This window comes from Orcinus orca, chromosome X, assembly GCF_937001465.1.
Source record: "Orcinus orca chromosome X, mOrcOrc1.1, whole genome shotgun sequence".
In the NCBI taxonomy this organism is placed as follows: domain Eukaryota; kingdom Metazoa; phylum Chordata; class Mammalia; order Artiodactyla; family Delphinidae; genus Orcinus; species Orcinus orca.
Window position 1 is genome coordinate 102,861,830 of NC_064580.1, and position 13,951 is coordinate 102,875,780.

Genomic DNA, 13,951 nt, shown 5'->3' on the forward strand with positions numbered 1-13,951 from the left:
ATGTGCTGTATACATTTAGTCATGTTTTTGAACTCTTTCGAAAGTACAAAGAAATTTTCTTAGCTATAGGACTTGAAAGCTAAGATTTGTGAAGTAAAAAATATTCACCTCATACTTAGCATTTTTATCAGAAACTTCACGGAGCAGGTTTACTAAAATTGAGATGCATGGATACATGTATACTTTGTGTGTCAGGAAAAACATGGAATGAACAAACGGATGTGTCTGTATCTCAGGAACATGATTCCAAAGCTGGGTCAGAATGACCTACTCTTGTTCATGATTTCAGTCAGTTATGGTATTAGATGTCCAGATAGTTCCTATAATGATCTAAAGTATACACTGAACTAGCCATGTCATTTTTAAGTTGGGAGAAAAACTCCAGTTAAAAACACATTTTTATACAGAATGTGTCTGAAAATAAAAACAGCAATTGATTTAGATCTTTTGCAACTCTTTTTTCTATGCCTATTTAATTTAAGCTTCCCAGAGGCCAGAGATTTTCTGAGGCATATCATCATGTCTTACATTCATTGCTTCTTGCAATAATTCCTCACGTGACTATTCGCTATGCAGAGATTCCTGACGAGTCCAGAAACATCAATTATAGTTTGGCTAGCTTCCTGAAGGTGAGTTAAAGGCAGCCAGCACATGGTAAGGAATTATTCTTCACCAATATGGTCTTTGAAGCCAAAGAAAAAAATTACCTACTTTCTAGAGACTCAGCTAGGCTGCTGGAGAAACTTTTGACTGAATTAATCCATCAATTCAGTTAAACAGCCATGTTTGATCCCCCACCCGCAATGGTTAATTAATTAAATCAGAGGTCCCACATAGGTGGCTTAACCAGAAGGCACGTCTTGCTGGTTTTACATGGTGTTTCTCAGAAATATTAATTTGAATGCCTTTAGGTGGGGCATGTACTTTCTAGGTTGCCACAAACCCCACCACTCCTTAATATACCCCGACACTCTTTATACATTTAAATAGCTTCTCTGACCCTGTTGGCCTCTGAGTTTGTAACTCTTGAACTAAAGGCACAGTCTACACATTGCTAATATAATCACCATCTACTTGTTGCTAATACATGTAAATGAAAATTGTTGATTTTGGTCAGTGAGACTATTTTGAGAGATGTCAGAAACTCCTATATTTATGAAAGATAGCACGTTTCTCATTGTTGTATTTTGTTATTCTCCGTATGTAAAGGGCAGTGCTGGAATGCGATTGTTCTAGAAAGTGGGTAATAATAATATTTGATTTGCTGCAGAGAAGGGGCATGGGTTTGTAAGGCACTTAGTTTTTACTTCTCTCCACTCCCCATCTTCTCACAGCCTTTCATCATGTCTCAACCTTATCTTAAGAACCTCATAGTCAGTAATCCACCCAAGCAGTTTTAGTATCTCACATACCCTTGTTTTCTTATTAAAAATTCACAACTAGGTTTCAGATCTCCAGAGCATGATTTTCTGATGTAAGACCTCTGTTTACCAGAATTAAAACAAAGTTTTAACACTATTACATGAGCCCTTTTGTGTATTAAAAACCAAACATCCACATATCTTTTTAAAGTAAAGATGAGACTATTTGAAATATAAAATCTCCATTTCTTCCATGGAGTTTAAAGTTTGCTGTGTAAACGGAATAGAACATAGTCGATTTAATAGCAGTATTTACCTCATTCAAGTCAACAAACATTTGTCTTCTATGTGAGAATCCAAAGATGTGAGAGGCTATCTCTGTAATTATATTCCAATACATGTACAAGATCAAGTGTGATGACTGCTGTACTGAAAATACAAACAAAATACAATCGGAAAACAAGAAAGGGAGGGATTAGGACCAGGTAGTAGGAACAGAGACTAGAAGAATAGTTCCCCAAGACAGGGTTGAGGGTGTTTCAGGTAGAGGATCCATGAGCAAAGATGAGATACATGCATTCAAGAATTGTTCGGGGAGGAGCAAGAAAGTCATTGTGCAGAGTTCAGGATGTGTGGAGGTAGAGCTGGAAAGACCATCTGATGCCAGATGATGAAAGGCCTTGAATGTCAGGCTAAGGGATTTAGATTCGGAGCTATATGCCATGGAGCTGTCTATATACCAGAGATTTTGGAAGAGGTGAGGAAAAAGCCAGAGTCAAGGCAACCAGTTAGAAGACCAGTCTTTCCCCCCTGTCTGCCTGGCAGAGTCCATTCATCTTTTAGGCTCAACTCTTTCCTGACCTTCCCACACAGGGCTGATCACCCCTTCTGTTGTTTACCCGTCCTTTACATACTTGTATAACTTTTTATTGTGCTGTATTTTAATTGTTTGTTTGTTTATTTGTCTTTACCATTAGACAAGACTAAAGACCATATCTTATTCACCTTTGTATTTCTCTAGAATGTAATGCATTGTTTCAAACACAGTAGATCCTCAAAATGTTTTTGGATGAACAGATAAATATAAGCCTACCTCATTAATCCAGGTGAGAGATGATGAGGCAGTGGAAGTTGAAAGGAGGGATGAGAAGTGAGATACAAATGGCTGATTAATCAAATATTGAGTTCCTTCTATTTCACAGGGTTACTGTAGGTACCATGGAGAACATAAGAAAAAGAGATCGTTCCTATTGTCCTCTCTAGGTGAAAACAGGAAAATAATAAGGAAAATACAAGCTAGTATAAAGCGTTTAAAGGGCCCTGTAGACCAAGGTGGTTAATGAAAATGGGCTTCATCATTGAAGAATGGGCAGGATTATGTAGAAGCAGTGATAGAATTGCTAGCTAGACTTGGCATGAGCAGAGACCCAGAGGTGGGAATGCACAGTGCATCTTGAGTGGGTGATAAGTAGATGAGCTGTATTGGGAGATAAAACTGGAAAAGTAGGTTGGGACAAGATTGTGAGTGCCCTTGAATGCCAAGCTAAGGAGTTTGAAATTATATTAGAGGCAATAGGGAACTGTTGAAAGCTTTGGGGAAGAAAGGTGACATGATGAGGGCTAGGACTTAGAGATTAATCTGGAAGCAGTTGGATGGAAAGATTAGTGGCAGGAAGACAGGTTTGGAGGATAACTGCAGTTGTGCTGTTGCAAGGTAATGATAGCCTTAACCAGGAGAGTGATAGCAGGAAAATATGAACAACTAGTAGGGTTGTCACAGAGGAAGAATGTTTTGTAGGCCAAGACTTCACAGGGCCCAGAGAAAAACTTCACTTTTGGCCTGAAATGTTCACATAGGCAAGCCCCGCTAACCACCCTCCAGTTCACTTTGAGCTTTGAGAGTTAACCAAAATGAGGCAGTATAGCTAATAGATTACATATCAATATATATGCGTATATATGTTTATATACATATATGTGTATATATATGTATACATGTATTTGTGTGTGTATATATATGTGTGTCTGTATCTTAGTTTGAAAATTATACAGTTGAGTCCCAATTCCAATGATAAGTCATTTGCCCTTTATCTCTCTCTTTTTTTAAAAAATAAATTTATTTATTTTATTTATTTATTTTTGGCTGCATTGGGTCTTCATTGCTGGGCTCAGGCTCTCTCTAGTTGCGGTGTGCATGCTTCTCATTGCGGTGGCTTCTCGTTGCGGAGCACGGGCTCTAGGCGTGCAGGCTTCAGTAGTTGTGGCACGCTGGCTCAGTAATTGTGACTTGCGGGCTCTCAGAGTGCAGGCTCAGTAGTTGTGGCACACGGGCTTAATTGCTCCGCAGCATGGGGGATCTTCCCGGACCAGGGATCGAACCCGTGTCCCCTGCACTGGCAGGCAGATTCTTAACCATTGTGCCACCAGGGAAGTCCCCCTTTATCTCTTTAAGGTCACCTAAATCTCTGAAAGTTTTTCTATTATCTGTAAAAGTGAGAATGTCATCCCCTTATTGTGAAAAAATTTAAAATTTTTTGAATTTTAAAAACTTGACAGACCTTTAGAATTATGTAACTAACTGTTCATTTTGATTTGGTTCATATAGCGCTGTCTGACACTAATGGATAGAGGATTTGTTTTCAATTTGATAAATGACTATATATCTGGATTCAGCCCCAAAGATCCTAAGGTAAGTTATAAGGACATAACTGCAGTGGGTGTCAGACATCAGAGTGTGAGAACAATGGTGACATTCTCCTCTGGAGGATTTGGAACTGCTGTTTTCATTTAGGTGCTTTGACTAGAGTTATACCTCAAAGCAGGGAATAATGGATAGTGTTTTGGGGGTCCCCAATACTACCCCGTGTTTGATGGTTCACTAGAATGACTCACAGGACGTACTCATGGCTAAGATTCATTACAGTGACACAAAGAGGATGCTCAGTTGGATCAATAAGGGGAAAAGACATCAAGTGGAGTCCTTGGCAATCTACGTGTAGGCTTCCTGAGTGCCCTCCCTCCTGTGAAGGGTCACATAGAGCACATCCTCTCTCCAGCAGTGAAAATTGAGCCACATGTGTGCAACATTTCTCTTTAGGGAAGCCCATTTGAGACTCAGGGTTTAGGGGTTTTGTTGGGGGCTAGTTATGTATTTGGGGCTGGTCAAAATTTCCAGAGTCTTGGAAAGGACAGGAAAGCAGATGTTCACCATAAATCACATGGTTTGCACACTGCTGAACAGGTTGGCACAGAAGGCACAGTCTTATCATGTAGGAAATGTTTGTTTCAAGGTCTAATTTCCCACACCACAAAACAGAAAATCACAGGCCAATATCTTTGATGAACATAGACGCAAAAATCCTCAACAAAACATTAGCAGACTGAATTCAACAGTACATTAAAAGTGTCCTACAACATGATCAAGTGGGATTTATTCCAGGGATACAAGGATGGGTCAACATCCACAAATCAGTCAACCCGATTCATCACATTAATAAAATGAAGGATAAAAATCATATGGTCATCTCAATAGATGCAGAAGAAGCATTTGCTAAAATATGACATCCATTTATGATAAAACCTCTCAACAGTGGGTATAGAGGGAACATACCTTAACATAATAAAGTCCATACATGACAAACCCATAGCTAACATCATACCCAACAGTGAAAAACTGAAAGCTTTTCCTCTAAGATCAGGAACAAGGGGCTTCCCTGGTGGCACAGTAGTTAAGAATCTGCCTGCCAATGCAGGGGACATGGGTCCGATCCCTGGTCCAGGAAGATTCCACATGCCGTGGAGCAACTAAGCCCGCGTGCCACGACTACTGAAGCCCGTGTGCCTAGAGCCCGTGCTCCACAACAAGAGAAGCAATGAGAAGCCCGTGCACCACAACGAAGAGTAGCGCCTGCTCGCTGCAACTAGAGAAAGCCCGCGCGCAGCAACAAAGATCCAACGCAGCCCAAAAAAAAAAAAAAGATCAGGAACAAGACAAGGATGCCCACAGAAATTAGGCAAGAAAAAGAAAGAAAAGGCATCCAAATTGGAAAGGAAGAAGTAAAACTGTCGCTATTTGCAGATGACATGATAATACATACAGAAAACCCTAAAGACTACACCAAAACTCTGTTAGAACTAATAAATGAATTCAGTAATGTTGTATGATACAAAATCAACATATAGGAATCTGTGGTATTTCTATACACTAATAACAAACTATCAGCGAAATTAAGAAAACAATCCCACTTACAATTGCATCAAAAAGAATAAAATACCTAGGAATAAATTTAACCAAGGAGGTGAAAGACCTGTACACTGAAAACTATAAGACACTGATGAAAGAAACTGAAGAAGCCACAAATAAATGGAAATATTCCATAATCATGGATTGGAAGAATTAATATTGTTAAAATGTTCATACAACCCAAAACAATCTACAGATTCAGTGTATTCCCTATCAAAATTCCAGTGGTATATTTCACAGAACTAGAACGAATAATTCTAAAATTTTGTGTGAAACCACAAAAGATCCTGAATAGCCAAAACAATCTGAGAAAGAACAGAATTGGAGGTATCATGCGCCCTGATTTCAAACTATACTACAAAGCTATCATAATCAAAACAGTATGGGACTGGCATAAAAACAGATACACAGATGAGCAGAACAAAACTGAGAGCCCAGAAATAAACCCATACGTATATGAACAATAAGTTACAACAAAGGAGCAAAGCACATACAGTGGAGAAAAGACAGTCTCTTCAATGAAAGGTGTTGGGAAAACTAGACAGCCACATGTAAAAGAATGAAACTAGACCGCTCTCTTACATCATAACACAAAAATTAACTCAAAATGGAGTAAAGACTTGAATGTAAGACCTGAAATCATAAAATTCCTAGAAGACGACGTAGGCAGTAACCTTATTGACATCCATCTTAGTGATGTTTTTGTGGATCTGACTCCAAAGGCAAAGGAAACAAAAGCAAAAATAAGCAAATGGGACTGCATCAAACTAGAAAGCTTTTACACAGCGATGGAAACCATCAAAATGAAAAGGCAGCCTACTGAATGGGAGAAGATATTTGCAAATCATATATCCATCAAGGGGTTAATATCCAAAATATATAATGAACTAATACAATTCAACAACAACAAAAACAATCTGATTTAAAAATGGGCAGAGGATCTGAATAGACATTTTTCTAAAGAAGACATACAGATGGCCAACAGCACATGGAAAGATGTTCAGCATCACTAATTGGGAAACACAGATCAAAACCACAATGAGACATCACCTTATAATCTGTTAGAATGGCTATTATTGAAAAGACAAGAAAGAACAAATGTTAGAGAGGATGTGGAGAAATGGGAACCCTCGTACACTGTTTGTGGGACTGTGAATTGGTGTAGCCACTGTGGAAAACAGTATGGAGATTCCTCAAAAACTTAGGAATAGAACTACCATAATATGACCCAACTTTTCCACTTCTGGGTATCTATCCAAAGAACATTAAAGCGCTAATTCAAAATGATATGCACCCCTATGTTCACTGTGGCATCATTTACAGTCGCCAAGATAAGGAAATAACCTAAATGTCCATTGATGGATGAATGGATAAAGAAGATGTGGTATATATGTGTGTAAGTGTGTGTGTGTCTTTGTATGTGTATATATATAAAATGGAATACTACTCAAACATAAAAAAGAATGAAATCCTGCCATTTTACAACGTGGATGGACCTTAAAAGTATTATGCTAAGTGAAGTAAGTCAGATGGAAAGACAAATACCATATGATTTCGCTCACATGTGGAATGTAAAAAGAGAAATGAAAAAAAAAAACCCCAAACAAACTCATAGATACAGAGAACAGATTAGTGATTACCAGAGGGGAAGAGGTTGGGGGGTGGGCAGAATGGTGAAGGGGGTGTAAACTGTATGCCGATGGATGGCAAGTAGACTTGTGGTGATGATCACTTTGTAGTGTATACAGATGTCCAATTATAATGTTGTATACCTGAAACTTACATAATTAAAAAAAATCCAATTTCCCAAATGCCAGCCAATGACCAACCGTGCAAGCAGGCCTTTTTAAGGTGAGCAGTCTTAGACCTGCTATGTTAACTCTTTACTGCACAGGTCACATTTTAAGGTATGCCTAAAATACTAAACACTTCTGTTTTGAAAATTAATGCACTGTATTTAATCACTAAAATAGTAAATGACTACTAAATAGGAGTTCTGTTATAATTTCTTTGTGTTTAGGTCCTGGCTGAATACAAGTTTGAATTTCTGCAAACAGTTTGCAATCACGAACATTACATTCCTCTGAATTTGCCAATGGCATTTGCAAAACCTAAACTTCAGCGAGTTCAAGGTATGTATTTATGTTTTCCATCATTAGGGATTGTGTTTTCCTGTTTTTGGCTAGCGCTAGTATAGTATAACGTTTTCTAGTTAAACCAGTCAATCTAAAGGTAATGTCAGAATTGTTACTATGTGAAGATAGGTTCGTTAATGGTACTCGGCATTTCCTTTATAGTGTCAGTGGTAGTATTCATAGAATGAAGAAATTAGGTGTGTTACATAGATTGCTGCTTAAACACAGATGTCAGATACCAGTTAAATTGCTCTCTGTAGTACTGTTTGGACTCTTATGTGAGACTGAATTAAGAAAAAACCATATAAATACATTTCTGCTGAATGGAACATCAAAAGAGAAGTATAAAGGCAGAGTAAAATAGTGATATGTATGTATTAAATTGATGAAATGCCTTCAGTTATCTCCATTGCTAGTTTTATTGAATGCTTTGTTGTGTAGCACTATTCTTATGTTACTATGTTTTTTATTTGTCCCTTTTCTTTTCATATATTAATTAGATTTTTTTTCATTTGCGGTGGACCGTTTGACTTCAGTAGGTAGGTTTAACTCGGTTCACTCTAAAGTAGTTTGCTGTCTTTAAAAACAATTGATTTCATGAATGGCTGAGATGGATGGGGGCTTTCGTTGCTTTTTAAATCCTCCCTAGCCAAGAAGAGGCTTTAGTTAATGTACCCAGAAAACCTAGGAGGTGGTGTATTTGTTCACTCTTAAAATCAGCTTGAGTGTTGATTGCTAGAAGAATCAACTTTAAAACACCGTCCTCAGAAAACAAGTTTTGGCTCAAGCCAGCATGGGGGCTAGAGGGTAGCTGTTCTTTAAGTGTGTCTCATCTCTGCCAGGCTTGCCTCCCTTCTCTCTGACCCTGCTTAATGACTGCTTGGCCACAGTTTTGGAGGTTGGCTGAAACTACCTGATTCGATTTATTCAGACCCCTGAAGTAAAAAACCTTACTACCATTGTAAAGTCGACCCAGATAAGGCCACCTGCGTTAGTCCGTACTGGTTCTTGTGCATAGAAAGTGGTTGGGATTCACAAAAGAGCATGACCAATGGCAGAAAGGATATCAGCTACCTCGGTCTCTAGGAGGGTAGCTGCTGAGCACCAGTTTCAGTGCTTGAATGCCAGCCAGTGAAAATGGAGAAGAAATATTTAAAAACCCAAGCACCCGTATTCAACTGCTCCCTTATTAGATTCTGAGCATGTATAGCTCCGATACTTCCCCCAGTATTTATTGATGGCTTGAGGAATTCAGGGAAAAGAAGGGATGAGGATTTAGGATTAAATCTGATTTAGCATTTATTAAGTCCTAACTGAATATATAGCATTATATTAAGTGCTGAAGAGGCCAGAAAAGAAATGGAAAACATATCCTTCAGCTATATGGCCTAACTAAAATTAAAGGGTACGGGAGAGGAAATAAAGATAGTAGAAATTTACCGTAGAAATGACTAAACTTGGTCACAGTCCCTTCTGATTGTGACCCAATCAGTTTATAAGGCAAGTCCCAACCAGGATATTAGCAGCTGGGATTTAAAATGGACTGAGGATCTAAAAGGAAGTGAAAGAAATAGTTTGAAGCGGTAATTTTATGAAATAAAAGATTTGTATTCGCGTGATGAATTTGAGTGAGATGAGGCTGTTTTTCTTATTGTTCTTGTACCCCATTGTATTGGGGCCGATACAGAACATTTACTAGAACAGTCAATAGTTAATACTGTTACAGTGATTCAGTTGTCTAGTTTCTCTTCCTTTTCCTACTTTACAAATACAAACAGATAAGTGAATCAAGTATTGCTGTAGAGAATTACTCCAATTTGTAGTTGTAACTAAATCTCTTCAGATATGAAGAAATGTGTTAAAACATTGCCAAATACGGTATTCTTTCATTCTAGATTTTATCCTAAGATTTCTAAGATTGGAAAAGCATCTCGAAAAACAAAGAATTCTAGGGACTATCTTACCGACTGAAATTATCATTAAGGCTATCATCTAGCCCCAACGATGAGTGCTCGTATCTTGTAAAATTTTGCATGCTTATTCTGTATGATAAAAGAACTGTTCATATTTGTTAATAATAACAATATAGTTCTTGCTAACATGGTCACATATGACTAAGTAATAAATATAGTGCTTTAATGTTAAAGTAATTTTTGAATATTTTTATAAATGGGTTTTAAATTTCATTATACTGCAGATTCAAATCTTGAATACAGTTTATCAGATGAGTATTGCAAGCATCACTTCTTGGTTGGTCTACTTCTGAGGGAAACCTCCATTGCTCTTCAAGACAATTATGATATCAGATATACAGCTATCTCTGTCATAAAGAATCTTTTGATAAAACATGCATTTGACACTAGATACCAGCATAAGGTAAGGATATTCGTATCATCATCAGTATCACATTAGTTAGTTTCTAAGAAGATTTTATGTTCAAGGTGAAGTTTTCAGTAAGGAACATTACAGGAGGATTGATGAAGTTATTTTTACAAATACGTTTTGTTTCCGTTTCAAATGATTAGGTTTTAAAAATACTGTTCAGATAACTGTTGAAGAAGAACACTGGTTTTTCAAATCATGTCTAAAGAACACAGCTGCTTCATGATTTGTTACATAAACTAGAATTTTTTTAAAAAAATCTTACACGACTATAGCCATGTGCACTCTTTCAAATACACGACTTAATATATATCCTTAAATATATCTCCCTAAATAAATGCTATTATTGATTATTAACTGATTAATAGTGACACATTAAGTATGTCCAATATATAAAAGATGTAAATATGAAGTTTTTCTTCTTACTGAAAAAATGTAGGTGTGGCTGTAAACCTTCCATACATTACACACTGTCGATGTGTGAAGGCCACAGCTGCAGTTGCTTTTTGCCGCACCTTTAACTTAATATATGGGGATGGAGGGTATATTCAAATCTTATTAACATTATACCCTATGGGCTTCAAATAGTAGATGGCAAACTGTATGGATTTAGAATAACCTAACTTACTTACCTGGCTCAAGGTAACATATTATTTCATAATTAAGAATTTGTCCCTTTGTTTTACATTCAAATTTAAATAAAACTATCATGTCATTTATTTACTTTGGAAGGCTGACTTGGAGGTGGATCTTATTCTTTTTCTACAGTATTCCCATTTGTCCTTAAAAAACAGAAAATGCCTGCCAGCTACATCCAATTAGATTTCTTTAATTATGAAGATTTGTTTTACTTACAAATTTTGCTAGTTTTCTTCATATAATTCTATCCTAAAGTAGACTTAAACTCTTTAGCTTTCAGATGTTATTACTTACTGAAATTTGCATCGTTTTTTTCCACATTATAGTTATAACAACATACTCCCATTTTGTGTGGTTTGCTCTCTTATGTGCCACTTTTTGTGTGTGTGTGAATGTTGATATTGACTTAACGTAAGTTAACTGGCATAATATATCTAAATGAAAAGATATCTTAAAGTCATCCATTCCAACCAAGCTTTGTCAAAGCTTTAAAAATGCCAGTTACCACTGGGCTCTGTTTGTACCTAGTAGTAGCGGAGGAAAATGTCTTTAGCCATGATTTCAAAGAATTTGTGGGAAAAGTACAAAATGAAGTTCCTGTTCTTAAAGCAGGAAGTTGTAATTTTTCCCCTGCCTCCTTAGATGAAAGTGAAGGAATATCGGATTTCACTAGTGTCTTACCTAGAGGTAGAATTTTAAATATTTTATATCACATATTTGCACATTATTTACTTTTTAAAATTCTGAGAGCAGTATATGTACTCACATGCACACACACACATCACTGTTGTTATCTGTAAATAACACTCTGCCTCTTTGAGTGTTTGAGGTTTTAGACTATGGGAAAGATTGAGATGCCAGCCTCATTACCCTTTCAGTAATTTCTAAAGCCCTTTCTTTGTTCAAAATCTTCTGACAGGTTTTAAGTGTGTATAGGATTCTCCCCAGTAAAACTTTGCTTCATGGACCTGCTTCATTCCCTTTCTCTGTATGGTCCAAAGACTTCACAGGTGGCCTGAGTAAGAGATCATTTGTCAAATATTGATACATTCACTTAAAACATGTTCACCATTAATGATGATGCCAAGGTGAGGGCAGAGAGGGGAGCTTTGAGCCTCTATAATTTCCATTGGGTCCCCCAAAGTGACCCCAAATAAAAATACAGTCAAGAAAAAAATTCTTCCTGTGGAAAGGCTGCTTTGAGACTAGATCTCCTAGTCACCGCCACCCCCCATTCCGACCATGTTGCCTTCCTCAGCCTCTCCTCTAATGAAATTATGGAGATGTCACTGGTCCCTATTATGTGCTACTCAAAAACTGCTTTGGGAGCCCTCCTAATACCATGAGACATCTTTCCTACCCAGAACAAGAATATCCAACATCTAACATTTATCCTGGGGTCTGTGTTAGTTCCTGTACCACTGCAAGTGATGTTGACTCCTAAGAATTGCAATTTCTGCTTGGACTGTGGGCAGATTTTTTTTTTTCTTTTTTTTTTTTTATGGTAATCTTACACACATGTTAAAAAAGAGAATCAAAATGCCTCTCTCCCATTCCTTACCTCCATGCCTCAATTCATCTCTCCAGAAGCAACTACTGTTATCAGTTTCTTATATAAACTTCTATTTTATGCATGCACAAGCCAATATGCTATATATATATGTATATATATAAATATATAATAGAAACCATTATGCATTTTTCTTTTGTCATTTAACAATATAGCCTGAAGACTTGATCTGTATTTATTTTAAATCTGCATAGTATTCCATCATATGGATATACCTTATTCTATTTATCTAAACTGTCTTCTGTTAATAGATTCTTAGATGGTTTTCTGTCTTTTGTGCAGACAAAACTTTTAATGTATTTGCCCTGACTGCATGCTTTCCTGTGTTCCTGTTCACCTGAGAAAGGTGTAGTATCTCCTTCCCTAGTGATCATTCACTATCAGAACTAAAATGAATTCCCATCTAGAAGCTATAATATTAATAATAGTAGCTAAAATTTATTGAGGACTCACTATATGCCAGGCACTGTATTAAACATTAGCTTACATGAATTAATGTCACTGTTATTATCCCCATCTTACTAAAGAGAGAAAACTGTGGTTGTGACTTGATCACAATCAAGTAACTAGTAACAGGAGAGCTGGAATTCATGTGTCTAAAATTCAAAATCTGTGCTCTTAACCACTAGACTATACTGCCTCTCAAATCTTAAGTGGGACCCTGGAAAATTAGAGAACTGCCGAGAAAGGGTGATGATGATGGTGGAAACTCTTGAAATCAAAGCCATGTGAAGAATAAAGGAAAGTAGTAACAGCTATTTAGCCTTGTGAAGAGTGAATTAAGACAATTTGTGGTAATTGTCTCCAAATATTTAAAGGGTTGCCATGTAAAGTGGAAGTGGGCTATAACTAGCAGGTAGAACTTAACTGCTAAAGGATTTTTCTAACAGAACCTCTGAAAGGGCTGGAGTGTTTAAGAAGTTTAAAAACTAACCGTCTGTCAAGGATGCAGGTAAGGGCTGTTCTTGCCTTGAGCAGGATATTGAACTAGATCAGTGGTTCTCAAACCTCAGTGCACATCAGCACCATCTGGGGCAGATTCCTGGGACCCAGCCCAGACCTACTGAACCAGAATCTCCTAGCGATAGAGACTATTACTGATTAGGGTTGTGTATTAGAAGTAGGTCTGTTAAGAGTTCCTGAAACTCATAAAAGAGGAAGTACAAATGGACAATTAACATATGAAAAATTGTTCAATTTCAAGAATAAATGGAACTATGAGACACTATTGATCTGTATTCTATAGGTTAACCATTGTACCCTAGAGGCCTTATCTAAGTCTACAGACAAACCTCCCAAAGTCCTAAAGTATGGAGGGCAACTCTTGTGCCATCACAACCACTGGTTTGGCTGATTTGAATGTATGTCCATATCTGGTGAGGAATGTCTGTAGCTGAGAAAAGCAATAAATAAATTTGTATAAGAGGTACCACATTCATTAAGATGACCAGTGGCCAGCTTCACTTGCATATTTACAAATATATCAATCTCCCAAGTTGTATAATTGATTTAGGGGGCCAAGATCACGTTATTTTAATTGCAGCTTTACTCAAAGCAAAGACATATTTCTTGAATGAATACAGTAATTCACGAGTTTTTTACTTCTTCCATCTATTCATTC

General features: G+C 37.2%; 1 protein-coding gene across 4 annotated transcripts in view; it reads left to right on the plus strand.

Annotated features, from left to right (window-relative positions):
- Positions 1-13,951, plus strand: part of DOCK11 (dedicator of cytokinesis 11) — a 194,327-nt gene that overhangs the window by 107,411 nt on the left and 72,965 nt on the right. For 3 of the 4 annotated variants that reach the window (XM_049704675.1, XM_049704672.1, XM_049704673.1), the window contains exons 28-32: positions 483-629; positions 3,967-4,050; positions 7,625-7,736; positions 8,240-8,278; positions 9,937-10,115. In XM_049704675.1, coding sequence (XP_049560632.1) covers positions 483-629; positions 3,967-4,050; positions 7,625-7,736; positions 8,240-8,278; positions 9,937-10,115 — 561 coding nt within the window. The remainder of the gene's footprint in view (positions 1-482; positions 630-3,966; positions 4,051-7,624; positions 7,737-8,239; positions 8,279-9,936; positions 10,116-13,951) is intronic. The other variant, XM_049704674.1, reaches the window with a different exon arrangement.